General features: G+C 40.7%; 1 protein-coding gene across 2 annotated transcripts in view; it reads right to left on the reverse strand.

Annotated features, from left to right (window-relative positions):
- NAV2 (neuron navigator 2) overlaps positions 1-12,333 on the reverse strand; it is a 209,356-nt gene that overhangs the window by 142,511 nt on the left and 54,512 nt on the right. For both annotated transcript variants that reach the window (XM_077784374.1, XM_077784373.1), the window contains exons 2-3: positions 9,952-10,069; positions 6,681-6,733 (exon numbers count right to left, since the gene is read on the reverse strand). In XM_077784374.1, coding sequence (XP_077640500.1) covers positions 6,681-6,733; positions 9,952-10,069 — 171 coding nt within the window. The remainder of the gene's footprint in view (positions 1-6,680; positions 6,734-9,951; positions 10,070-12,333) is intronic.

Below are 12,333 nucleotides of genomic sequence, written 5' to 3' on the forward strand. Positions count from 1 at the left end.
AAGACCCTCCTGCAGTGCAGCCACTGGCAGTTGTTGGCTTCTATAAAAGGTCCCTGGGCAGGGAGCTGCCATTCCCAGCGCTGCTGGCATTCCTGGGTCTGCAGGCCTGGGGCTCAGCCTCACCTGTTCCCAAGGGATTCCTCCCAGTGCCACCAACACACGTGTGCCCCCTCCTTCCTTGCACCTGGATAACATCTCCTACAGAAATTCCCTGCTCAGAGCAAGCGCAATAATCCCGCTTGTGTATGTAAAAATAGCTCTGCACAAAAACCAGGAGAATAGAATGCTCTAGATAAGCACTACCATCAAGGAATAGCTAAATAAAATAACCATTATCACCCAGTCACAGTGTATAAGCAATGGCTGCAAATGAAAGATCTGTGACAAGGCACAGAGACAAAATATTTCTCAGGACTGTGTGATGTGTTTACACAGATATTCCACATTAAGAGCTTATCACTGCATCTCCTGTAAAAGAAGCAGGCAGGAGAAGTAATTTCCATACAAACAGCCTTAATTCTTACAGCACCAAGCTGAAGGAGAATAATAAAATAATTATTACTTCTTCTTCAAATCAACCAAACCTTTTCTTCTTAGTTAGAAAAGGTTCTCGTCCATGATTTCACAGTTTTCCCCATTTATGCCAAGCATAATAAGAGGCTGTGTGTTTGCAAAGTATTGCATAAAAGGTATATTTATGTAATAATTTTATATCAGTAATAGACATGGCAGAAAATTATGTTCATGGTGCTTCTAGACTTTGGTGTAGGTGTAAATATATAAGTGGAAGCTACAGACACTTCCATATACACATGTGGAATGACCCTGGCACCTCAATCCATTTGCTGTTTCATGAATACAGGGTGGGCAGAACCATAGGTATTCAAAATGCAGTAATTCCATTTAAGTGTGATGTAAATGATCAAACAGAATCTAATTCTGTCTTTACACTGAAGCTCATATATTGCATTCTTTTTAATAAAAATTACTTTGTTGCTCTTTATTGAACCTCACACTGTTTCAGAGGCAGATGATGTAGAAATTCTTAAATCAATCCAAAGGGTGAAGAATTGAGAGCAGCCCACTGGGGACCACAAAGGTGATTCTTTATGGGACTGAAATGAGAGTGTCAACAGCAAAGGCACCCTACACACCCATCCAGTGCAGGAAGCACACACTGCTTTATCACCCATCCCCACAAGCAGGAAGAGTTCTGGAAGCCATCCCTTCCAGAAAGGAAACCAAGCTCTGTTTGGTGACACTGCCATGCCTCATGGCAGGGAGATGTACATATTGCTCTTTCCTGCTCTGCTCCAGCTCTATTTATCCTGTTATTTTCTATGTAGGATGATGGGGGGGGCGCAGTGGGGGGCTTGTGGTTTTATTTGGAGTGCAAGCTCTGCAGCACAGAAACCTCTGATCCAGCCATGCCTGTCTCACTGATTACCATGCACAACATAACAGCTTGGGTATTTGGAAAAAAACCAGAGACAGTAAAATCAACCTTATCTTGGAGCAAGAGTCATATAAACTGAGGCTGAAGGACAGCTAAGTACAAGCAACCTGCCAGATCTTCTGTGCAGTACATCATTCTTGTCTATATCACAACGTGGGTTCATACATGACCAACAGAAACCCGGAGAGCTTAAAGAAAATTCTTTTAACATCCCAGAACTTGCTGTTTGGCTATGTCCCTGCACAGGTAGGCACAGCAGCTAAGCTGGTGTCTGTCACTGGCCAGGCTGGCACAACCCTTGGGGATGTCTTCCCCCTCAGATGACCTTCAGCTTTTGGAACTGCACCACAGGCTGGGGCCAGAAGACACCCATCTGTTACCATGGTAGCATCAAACCAGATTAAATTTCCAAACATAAGCTCCTGCTAAGTTAAAAGCTCCCCAGGCAAAGTGGGAGAAGGCTCAGATGCTGGGAAAGTTCCCTTTACTACATTTGCTCAGCCTTGGAGTTGGATTACTTGAAAATACACAGCTATATCTAACCCCTGGGATCCATTTCCAAAAATCCTACGCTAGGAATTCACAAAGAAAAAATGTGCTTGTGATGCTTTTGATCTCCCAGCAGGGCTGCTCCCCTGAATTAGCAGCACATGCCCCAGCAGCAGAGCCCTCCTTGGCTTTGGGACTCAGGGGTGCTGCAGCAACAGCCTGCCAGATTTATTGCACTTTCCTGTGGCAATGTTTGGACAACACCAGCTGTATAAAACTGCTCAAAACTTTTAGAGGAGTAGGTTAAAGTGGGTGTCTGCTCCCGAAGAACAGACAGAATTATTTTCCATGAGAAAACAAGCAACAAATATATTTTTTTTTTAATACAGCAGCTGTTTTTAGCTATTTGTACATAACACAGCAGCTCCCTCCCTTAGTGGGTATTGCACACACACACACACAAAGCTGCTTGGATCATGCAGATGGTTTCAGCTTGTATTATTCCTTCCAACCAGCTCTTGTAAGTATGAGCCACATCATTGCAGCACTCACATCCATTACATCAATTCATTAAAGTGCCCTTGAGAAAAATAACACAGAAATATGGATGACACATGCCATACAAACAAATTAGTAATGGAGATTTCAACACCTATGCTCTTTAGACAATAAAAAAAATAATTTATGGAGCTGGCAAATCACACTGAGGAGGGGAGTGGATACCTGTCTCCAACAGCTGAATTAATATTCTCAGTACTGTTCCAAGTCAAAATCAAGGTCCTCACCATGTTGGAAAATTTCCATACAAACTGTTCCTTAGGTGTCATACACATTACAAAACAGATTATTATCAGAGCACAAGAAATCAGTCAAATATTAAAATAATAGTCCAATTCCCATCACTGGAAGTATGGTTTGCTTGAAAACTAAGTTATTGTACTGAAAACATGACCTTCATCCCAACTTCCATACAGTTCTTGGGACGAAATGCTGGCTCTGATCCACACTGCAGTCAGTACAAGATCCTTTATTTGCAAGACAAACAGCAGTAGGAAGACTGAGTGGTATCAGTTTACCACTACAGCTTGGTATCTGCACCAGAAAGAGATGATTCTTAAAAACTTCCTGTCAACACATTTAAAAAAATAAATACCTCCCTTTTGCTGTTTGAGAACAGATATTTATAGACACAAAGTGATCCTGGAAAAATATTAAAGCCCAAGCACCAACCCATATGCAAACCACAGTAATTTTCTCCCCTATTTATAGGAGGTGCTGTGGTGTTTGTTAAGCCTACGTGCCTTTCTGCTGCTCCAAAATTCTTCTCCTGGGTGTCCCACAACTTCCCCAGACATGGGAGGATGAAAGTCTGGTGTATCCACCCACAGGTTCCCTAAATCTCTTCCTTTCAGCACGTTTCAGCTTTGCTATATTCATACATATATAATGGAACATAGAAAACTCATATGCTTTGGGTTTTGTTTAGCATTTTACAAATATAAGTGGTGCAAAGGCACCCACATGAATAAGAATGATCTGTAGTACCTAGGAGGGCAGGTACTAACCTCTCATAATCTGCAAGATGCCACGTGTTAAACTCTAAAATTGTGCCCTAAACAAGAAGCAAATAAGAAAAAAAAAAAAAGGAAAATATCTCTGTTTTTCTATAAACAAACCATATTAGCAGAGATAGCCCTACTCAGGTTTATTCACCTAAGTCTTCTTTTCAGAAGTGTGCAGGAGTGGAAACTGGCCTTGATTTATTGGCCTTCACTCAATTACCAAGGACTATGCCAACATTTTCTGGGTTGGTTTTTTTTTTTAAAAACCAAAATGCTGCAATGCTCTTCAAATGTTCTTGGTCCCAGAGCCTGTGCTCCATACAAGCTCATCCTCTCTTATCCATAGTATTTTCTGCATGCAGCTGGAACTAATCACCAGAATTACAGGCTTTTGTTTAGACAAATATCTACAGTACAAAAATATAGAGGTTTGGGGGCAGAAAAATCCTGAAACCGATTTTATGCAGAGGACAAGCTATAGAATAGTCTACAACAGATGATATAAAAGCCAGCCAACTCTTATCTGGAGCAAAGGAAGCCAGGGATACTCCCCTCAGCAGAACAACCCAGACAGGATGATGATGGGAGGACAGGTTCTCACCTCAGAGATTTTTCATGGAGCTAGTGGGGTCCTTGTCATGTCATTTTTGGCACTGGGACCAGCTTGGTGAGCACTGATGGTCCCACATGGTTCTGCAGTACTCAGCTTCACTTGACAAGGCTTATTAGCAGTGGCTTGGAGCCTGACAGACCCAAGCTGTCTCTGATGCTCACTTTGGGCCAATTTGCCTGATGCTCTCCAACACAGGGAACAAGGCAGGGAGACCTGATCTGGCTCTCCCTCGGGTTTGGCACCACCAGCTTGGGACTGTACCACGTGGAAATCAAGACACTTCTTCTCCCCACATTCTTTGATGATTTGGGAAGACAGATTTGGTCCAGCTTTCTAAGCTGATACACCTGGCTGGGAGTGAGCTGATTCTTCACAGCTCAGCTCCCATGTGTCTGCTCATGGCACTGGGGTTCTGCAAAGGGAAAAGGGGATGGTAGAAGGCATCCTTCCCTCTGAGATCTGTATTTCTATACAGTGAGCAAAGTTAAATCTCCATTTACTGGTGCTACTTTTTTTTTTTTTTTTTTTTACATCTCCCTAAATCTCCTCATTGTGTTTGCTCACCTTTCAAGCACTCTAATATTGATATGGACACTTTGAACTGAAAGATTAATTTGCAAAAAGAGTGGACATTACCTAAGTGTCTGGATGGCCTTGCCTCTGCCACCTCTCTGAGCCAGTTACCAGACACAAACACCAGCTCCCACACTCTGCAGGACCCTGTAAGCTGCATTAATAGAGTGCACTGAAATGCAAAGGATGAAGACTGCTGTACCTGAAACAAGCACTGCAACACATCTATCTTGTCTCCCTAAACACTGCCAGTAACTACTGCACAAACATCACCCCACGAAGATTCCTGTGTTCTGCCTTAGAAGAATCATGGGATGATTTGGGTTGGAAGCACCCTTAAAGATCTTTCACTACCCCAGGTTGCTCCAAGCCCCCTCCAACCTGGCCTTGAACACTTCCAGGGATGGGGCAGCCACAGCTTCTCTGGGAAACAGCACTATTTTTATAGTCAGACAACAAACAGCTCTGTAACCCTGTGCACCTGATAAAAGCAAGCCATAAGCATCATTCTCATTTTTCTCACATGAGGGAAACTGCTGGGGATGCCCAGCTGTGCCTGCAGGTCTGGTGAGCGGGGGGTTCAGTCCCACCCACCACAGCCCCCTGAAAGAGCAAGTGGAGGAACATCAGAGGAGGCAGCACAGACCAAATGTGTCCTTCCAGCCCTGTCCAGCATTCCTGACCCAGCACGTGCCCCCTGCGTGCCTCTGCTTATAACTTGATCCAGCTTCCATAAGCAACATGCATCCCACTATCCAACAGAGCAGCACTTTCTCTTCATCGAGAATAATGACTTGAAGTGACTTTTTTTAGCTGCAACGTCCTGGAGCTGGCTACAGACTCCAGTCCTGAATGAAATTCAGTCCTTACGATACACTTGTGGAACATTAAATTATAGTAATTGTCAAAATTTCCTCATTATTTATACTCCAGACAGCTGCTGTGGCTACAGCAAGAACAGCAACCACCCTCTTCAAAGCAGCAAAAAGGAGCAATGATAAATCTTCCTGATGGTTTCTTTTCAGAGTGCTTGCTCCGTGGTTTCAGCAAGATTGATAACTTCTAAGAAACAACAAAAAGCAAAGGGAGAAGAGCAGAACAGAGTGTGAGCTTTGACTTAAGATGTCAAGCTGTCCTTAAATCTTTATTTCATTTTACTACATGAGTGGCTGTGCTCATGTTGAAGCCATGGAAGTAGGGGCAGTCAGAACACTCATAAAATTAAAAAAAAACATTAAAAAACCTTCCCACAGAGAATAGATATCCAAGTGTCTCAAAGCAAGCATTTGCAATGCCAAAGGAAGATAATGGAATTTATGTTGCAAAATGACTTTTTCTCAAGATACAGAAGGAAGTAACCATGTTTGAAGTACCATAAATTTTAAAAGCTCTTCATTTAAATGCATTTTAAAAACAAGTTTTTTATTATTTGTGTTCTTCATAAAATTCTGCTATACCTTTAGCTTCAGCAATACTCACAGCAAATATATTCCTGGGGCATTATTATACTTTTAATTTTTCTGGACTGATTTTTGGCTCTCTAGATTTGAATATTAAATACAAGCAAGATACAAACCAACTTCTTATCTGTCAACAAAATGCATCCTGAATTATATGAATTTTTTTCATTTCATTCATATTGCTCATTTACTTTGTTTCATTTCAAAATATATAGAAACTCTTAATTATACTTTCAAATATCTAAGTCTTCTATATATTTTTGTTTAATTATGTGATATTCCAGAAATATAAAGTAGCAATGTAAAAATAATCTCAATTGTAAATATGTGATAAATTAAAAGGACTGATTCAACTACTGTGGAGTACAGTGGGGCAAGAACTGTAATATTCATGTTCTGAAGATTATACTTTTAGTCCACTATTGTGAAAAAATAATTTAAAATGGTTACTAAAAGTCTCAGACATTGAAGTCCCACCCTGTCACTCAGCCACTCACACACAAACAACAGACCACTTTACTACTCACCATTTGAGACCTATTTTTTGGGCAGCCATTGATGTCTTCAATCTTTTCATTTGCTGAAAGGCAAAAAAAAGAAAAAAAAAGAGGCAATAAAGCAGAAAACCTAAACCAAGGGCATTTATTGCAAAGATTTCCTGAGCACCTGCTGCCAGCTCAGTAAAGGGGTTTTGGATTGTAGCTGTCCAGTCCAAGTGAATGTGTGAAACGCTGGGAGCCACAAAAAGAAAAAAAGCAGCTGGAGCTCTCTAGTGGGTCGTGCCTGCAGAGACAGCTGGGGCAGAAGCCAACTGCTCTGACAACTCCTTGTACAGTGACAGGGAATTCCTTTAAACTGCAAGAAAGATGTGAGCTCTGGAGGCTGCATCACTGCTGGGTGGAAAAGTGAGCACTACACACGTAGAGATGTCAGCATGGCAGATGGTTTGCCTGCAGAGTGAATACAGGTTTTAAATCCAAATGGGAAATTTATGATCAATAACTAATAATAGCTTTTTTCTTTCTTTTTTAAAGCACAAATCATGAAACAATTTTCCAAGATTCTTGACCATGGCTTATATGCTACCCCAGCTTGCAGAAGAGCACAGTTTCCATCTTTAAGGTCAGAGGTAAAACAATGAAATCCCTATTAAATTATCCATAGGTGGATAATGTTTGCCTTGTCTGCGTTTGCTCTGTTTCACCTTTCAGCCTTGGATGCTGAAATGACTTTGTGTTTGAGTCTGAAGAACCATTACAACCAAAGTTCAGTTTCCCACTGCTTTTTCACTGTAATAAAGGCAGGCACTCGCATCCCATTTGATTCAGGCATTAAAAGCTGTATTTTCTAGCAGTCCCATTCATTCTCAGGACAGCAATCAGAACTCCATCCACCTCATGGACTCCCTCTGTTAGGAGGATCCCATTTGGCACAATATTCCAGTAGCAGTCATAGCCATGAGAAAGTAGTAACACAGCTTCACTCCTGCCTGATAGTTCCCATTTTACACACCCAGGACACAGCACACAGTGCAATGGGAAATTGATGCTAGTGTGAAAGAGACTGCAGCTGAATTCACAGTGTGCTCCCCAGAGTGGTCCATCAGCCTCCACACAGGAAAAGCCCACACTGCTTCCAGGAATGCCAGCTCGGATTTGGCCATACAGAAAAAAAGATTAATTCATTAAATCCCATTTTCCAAGTCCTGTGCACCCATCTCATAATATTGAATTTTTAACACTTTAAAAAATTAATAGCTGTATTCCTATAAATTGGCACCATTCATAACTACTTGAAAGCAGACTAATGAACTTGTGAAGGAGCTGCATCTTGTTTGGGACATATGTACAGAGACACCTCCAAGAACCCAGGTCACACCCAGTGTGTCTGCATTCATGGATTTAAACACAGCTACTATGTTTATATGGCATTACTAAGGCATATAGCACTTACATATTCTTTTGCAGGCTCATAAATTTTGAACTGAAATGAACCAGAATGATGTGAATGCATTTTAATTGACTTGCAAATAGCTGCTTTTGCACATAGCACACTATAATATGAAAAACCCCTCTCCTGCACTGCATATCAAAGCTTTCTTACTATGTAGTTAGGAAAAAAGCTTGGATTTTGCAGGCTACAGAAAAAGCTGCTTCTATGTGTGAAAGCCCTCCTCGTCTTTGTGACAATGAGATGCAGCTGCCTAAAGCCATATACAGCAGAAAGAAATCACTTTTCTGCACTATTAATTTGCTGGACTAAACTCAGAATGTTTAAATATGACCTTTCTTTCGCATGAAAAAGGTTCTTCAAAAAAGAAATCCTTTCCCTCATACTTCAACTTTCAAAACCCTGCAGACCTTATCTTAAAAACTAGCCAAAAGGCAGCCATAAAAATGACCAAAAAAAAACCTGCAAAGGTGATCAAAGCAATAATTGGTTATGTATTTTAGAAGGAATAATTTGAATTTCATAAGGGCTTTCACAAGTCAATACTCAAAGAGCTACATTTAAATATTTGGTAGAAGGAACCAAGTCCACATTTTGATATCCTTGCACATGTGTTCTCATGCAGAAGTTTCCTACAACTGTGTTATGGCAGGGTAGCCACACAGGCATGAAGGAATCAACACCTACCTGCCCCTGGTTTTCCAAAAACCTTTCCTATTAAAGAAAAGAGACATAGGAAGGAGCATTGTTCATAGTGAGTAACTGCTGTCAACACACAGCCATCAATTACTGCCTGTTTTCACACCTCTCTAAGTGCACAGCAGGTCTACAGTGCTGCTGAGATTTAGTGCTGCCCTCCAGCAGAGAGACAAAATCTTTTTTAACATATCCCAGTCGAATCACTGGAAGATGTTTCACAGTGTCATCCCAGACCAGGGCTTGCAGATCCCACCTCAAAGCCAGAGCTAGCCCCCTTACAGCATCTCCAACACACATAATAAATATGCATGCAATGACGTCCTGCTCCTTCACTGCTGGCTTCTTAATTTGCATCTCAGATCTGTCAGTTTGCTCCTAACAATGGTTGTCCTAATTCCCATTAGCAGGCTTTCCCATTCCATCCATCTCCATCGGGCCCGTGCAGTGTTTTGTGGCATCCCCAGCACCAGATGGATGAGCCTCTGAAGGAACTAATGAAGGACCCAGGCCCAAGGGAAGAGGGACAATATGCAGCTCTGCACAGAGAAAACTGTTCAGAAGTTTCATTATCCACGAGCATTAATGCTCTAATTTAACTGAAATAAAGGCTTTGGATAAAATAACTGAGCCTGCACTTGAGATCTGTCCTAATGGTAAGGGATTTTCCTCATCTGAAAACTCGTTATGAAAGATTTCTTTTTCTGCCACACAAAAATTACACCCTTTCTCCTTTCCCAGCTGTAAATATGGATCTTCCAAATCCCACTGAAGGCAGGAGGTTCAACGCAGGAGGCAGCATCACTGTGAATTATATTCAGACCAGCACCCAAGAGGTATCAGAAATAGTGAGGGCTAACAGCATCCTAGCTGAAAAAAAAATATCTCATGAGTGGTTTTTTTTGAACATTCAGTCATGTGGAGTAATACTGCTGTGTCAGGAGATCTTATCAGCAACATCCAGTATTTTTCCACTATAAGACAAGGTTTTTTCAAATTAATTACCAAAGCCTCCAAAGGAAAAATCTCTACATGATTCCATGCAGTTTGATGGATAGCCCCCCATGCACTCTGTGTTAGTGCAGAAGATAAAAACAGGGATTGTCTGACTGAGCTGGTGGATACTTGGCACAAACACAGAAAGTCACTCACCTACAACTTCGATTATTTCGGCTAGCAGGACTCCATCAGTCACATCTTGCTGTAGATCCTTTATCAATCTCTTGTGACCAGATTTTGCTAGATAGTGATTTGCCCAATCCGTGTAAATCTGTTAGGAGACAGATAAACAAAACCAAACTGTTAATCAACCTGAAAAATGAGAGTTCTTTGTTTCTCCCAGTATCCAAAAGGCTGGTTTCAGATCACTGCCTTTTTCTTTCCCCTCTTTGAAACAAGTCAACAGCATTAAAACTCAAGGCCTTGTGCAGATCAAGTTCAGCTCACTGTAGTATGGATTTTTCTGATATTCAGCAACCTGACATCAAAGCCCACAGCAGAAGACAGAGAACTCCTGAATATGTTACAGCTTGCATGGACCATCAGGAGGTCAGTGGAATGAGTGTGCAAAAGAGATTTCAATTTCCATCCAAGTTTTTTTGTTTGGGTTTGTTTTTTTTTTTCATTTTAACTTTGACATTTTTTCTTCATAGCTGTTATTGAGAAAATTTTAAAGGTTATTTTCCCAAAAATGCTTCTGGTGGCTATTAACCATACAGCAGTTGCATGGTGAGGAAACTCCTTCACTGTGTCACCAAATAAACTTTTAAAGGTCCTATATATCCACCAATTCTAATAAATTCCATCTCACACGTTAAGCAGGCCCATTAAATCGCTTTTAATCTATTATGCAAGCTTCCAGCTGTTGGTATTTTTTTCAAAATGTATTACCTGAAAACTAAGCACAACAAGCAGCCAAAACATCTCTTTAATTTGCATTAAGTACTGCTCATTATATGCCAGCACAACTTAATCAAGATCTCCTGAAAACCTATAAAAATTTTTCATGCTACGTTATCAAAAAGAAGCTAAATTACTTCATTATGAATTCCTGCCTATGAATTAAATAATACTATTAATTGCATAGGACAATATTCTGAATTAAGATGTTGTAAAATTACCAATTACATTCCCAAAAAATAGGGTAAAAACAAATACCAGGATTTTACCTTTTAAATATATAAATATTAATGTTCACCTTTACTCTGAAGAGTGTCTAGAATATTAGAAACACATTCATCCCAACCCAGAGTATCAGCAAGCAGATGTATATTCCATGTGCTTCCTGGAGCATGAGTTAGAATAGACTAGAGTTGGTTTTGCTATAAAGTCTTCAGTGGAATTTTTTTTAGACTTGTAAAACACAACTGGTAGCAGCCATGAACAAATCACTTAATATCTGAAAGATGTGTTGCTGTTTTCCACCATTTATTCTTTACTTTTCCCTTCAGAGCAGCAGGATGTGCATTTCCTATGCCAACAGCATCATGGCTTGAACAGAAAAACACACTGGAACACCTCCACAAAAAAAAGCCCCTGAGCTAAAAAACATCTTAATGAAATAAAGGCTGAGAACACAGGAGTGATTTCCCCAGCTGAACAAGAAAGGAAAAGGGGAAAAAACCCACACTGCACAAACCAGACATCGTGTTCCTTAGCTCCTTTTACAAGAAAACATTTTCCATAACAGGAAAATATTTTAAAAGATTCAACAGCTTCAAGGAACTGGGATTGACTTAACCTACTTTTCTGCCACGAGGTTTTAGCTTTCTTATCTAAGAGTGAAGACATAGGAGGAAACAAGTTATAAACCATTTACTTGGAAGGTGCAAGGGTCCATCCCCCCCAAACGCCATCCCTTTAATTCAGCTGACAAGGAACTTATCAACCACAATAACCATGTTTCCTTTAATGGGAGGGCTGCAATGAATGTCCTAATTTTATCACTGAAGGACTTTCAGAAAATTTAAGATTATACTTCAATGCAGCAGTCCCATCCTGGATCATTTCCATGGTGTAGATCATCATGCAGTCAGACAAATCCTTAGATCAGCCCTACAGTTAAACCAGGAGCAGACTCTCCTAGCAGAGCCTCAAATCACAGCAAGACCTTGAGAGGATTGATTTTTAAATCTAATAACAGCATGAGAATGCTTGGCTAGCATTGCAAAACTGTCATCCTGTACCTGCTTCCTGCTGCCCCCAGGAACACCAGATCTTATATTCATTATATTCTTATATTCATATATTCAAACAGAACTGCGTCAAAGAAATCCCTGAACTCCCTTTATTCCTCCTGGTAAAGGAGACAACTTAAAAAACCCCAAATACCTGCTGCCTGATTCACCTCCTATGATAAGACATAAATAAATTCCCTCTGATAGCAAATGATTCTTGTAAACCCCACTTTGGGTGCTGAAGTCAGTCTGCTACATGCAGAGCTTTGATGCTTATTATGGAATGCATGCCAGTATGGAAGAATTATTTGTTTCTGGGGTATTTAAGTGTGTGAAATATTATTTCATTCCACCAGTT

This window comes from Lonchura striata, chromosome 6 (assembly GCF_046129695.1).
Source record: "Lonchura striata isolate bLonStr1 chromosome 6, bLonStr1.mat, whole genome shotgun sequence".
Lineage (NCBI taxonomy): Eukaryota > Metazoa > Chordata > Aves > Passeriformes > Estrildidae > Lonchura > Lonchura striata.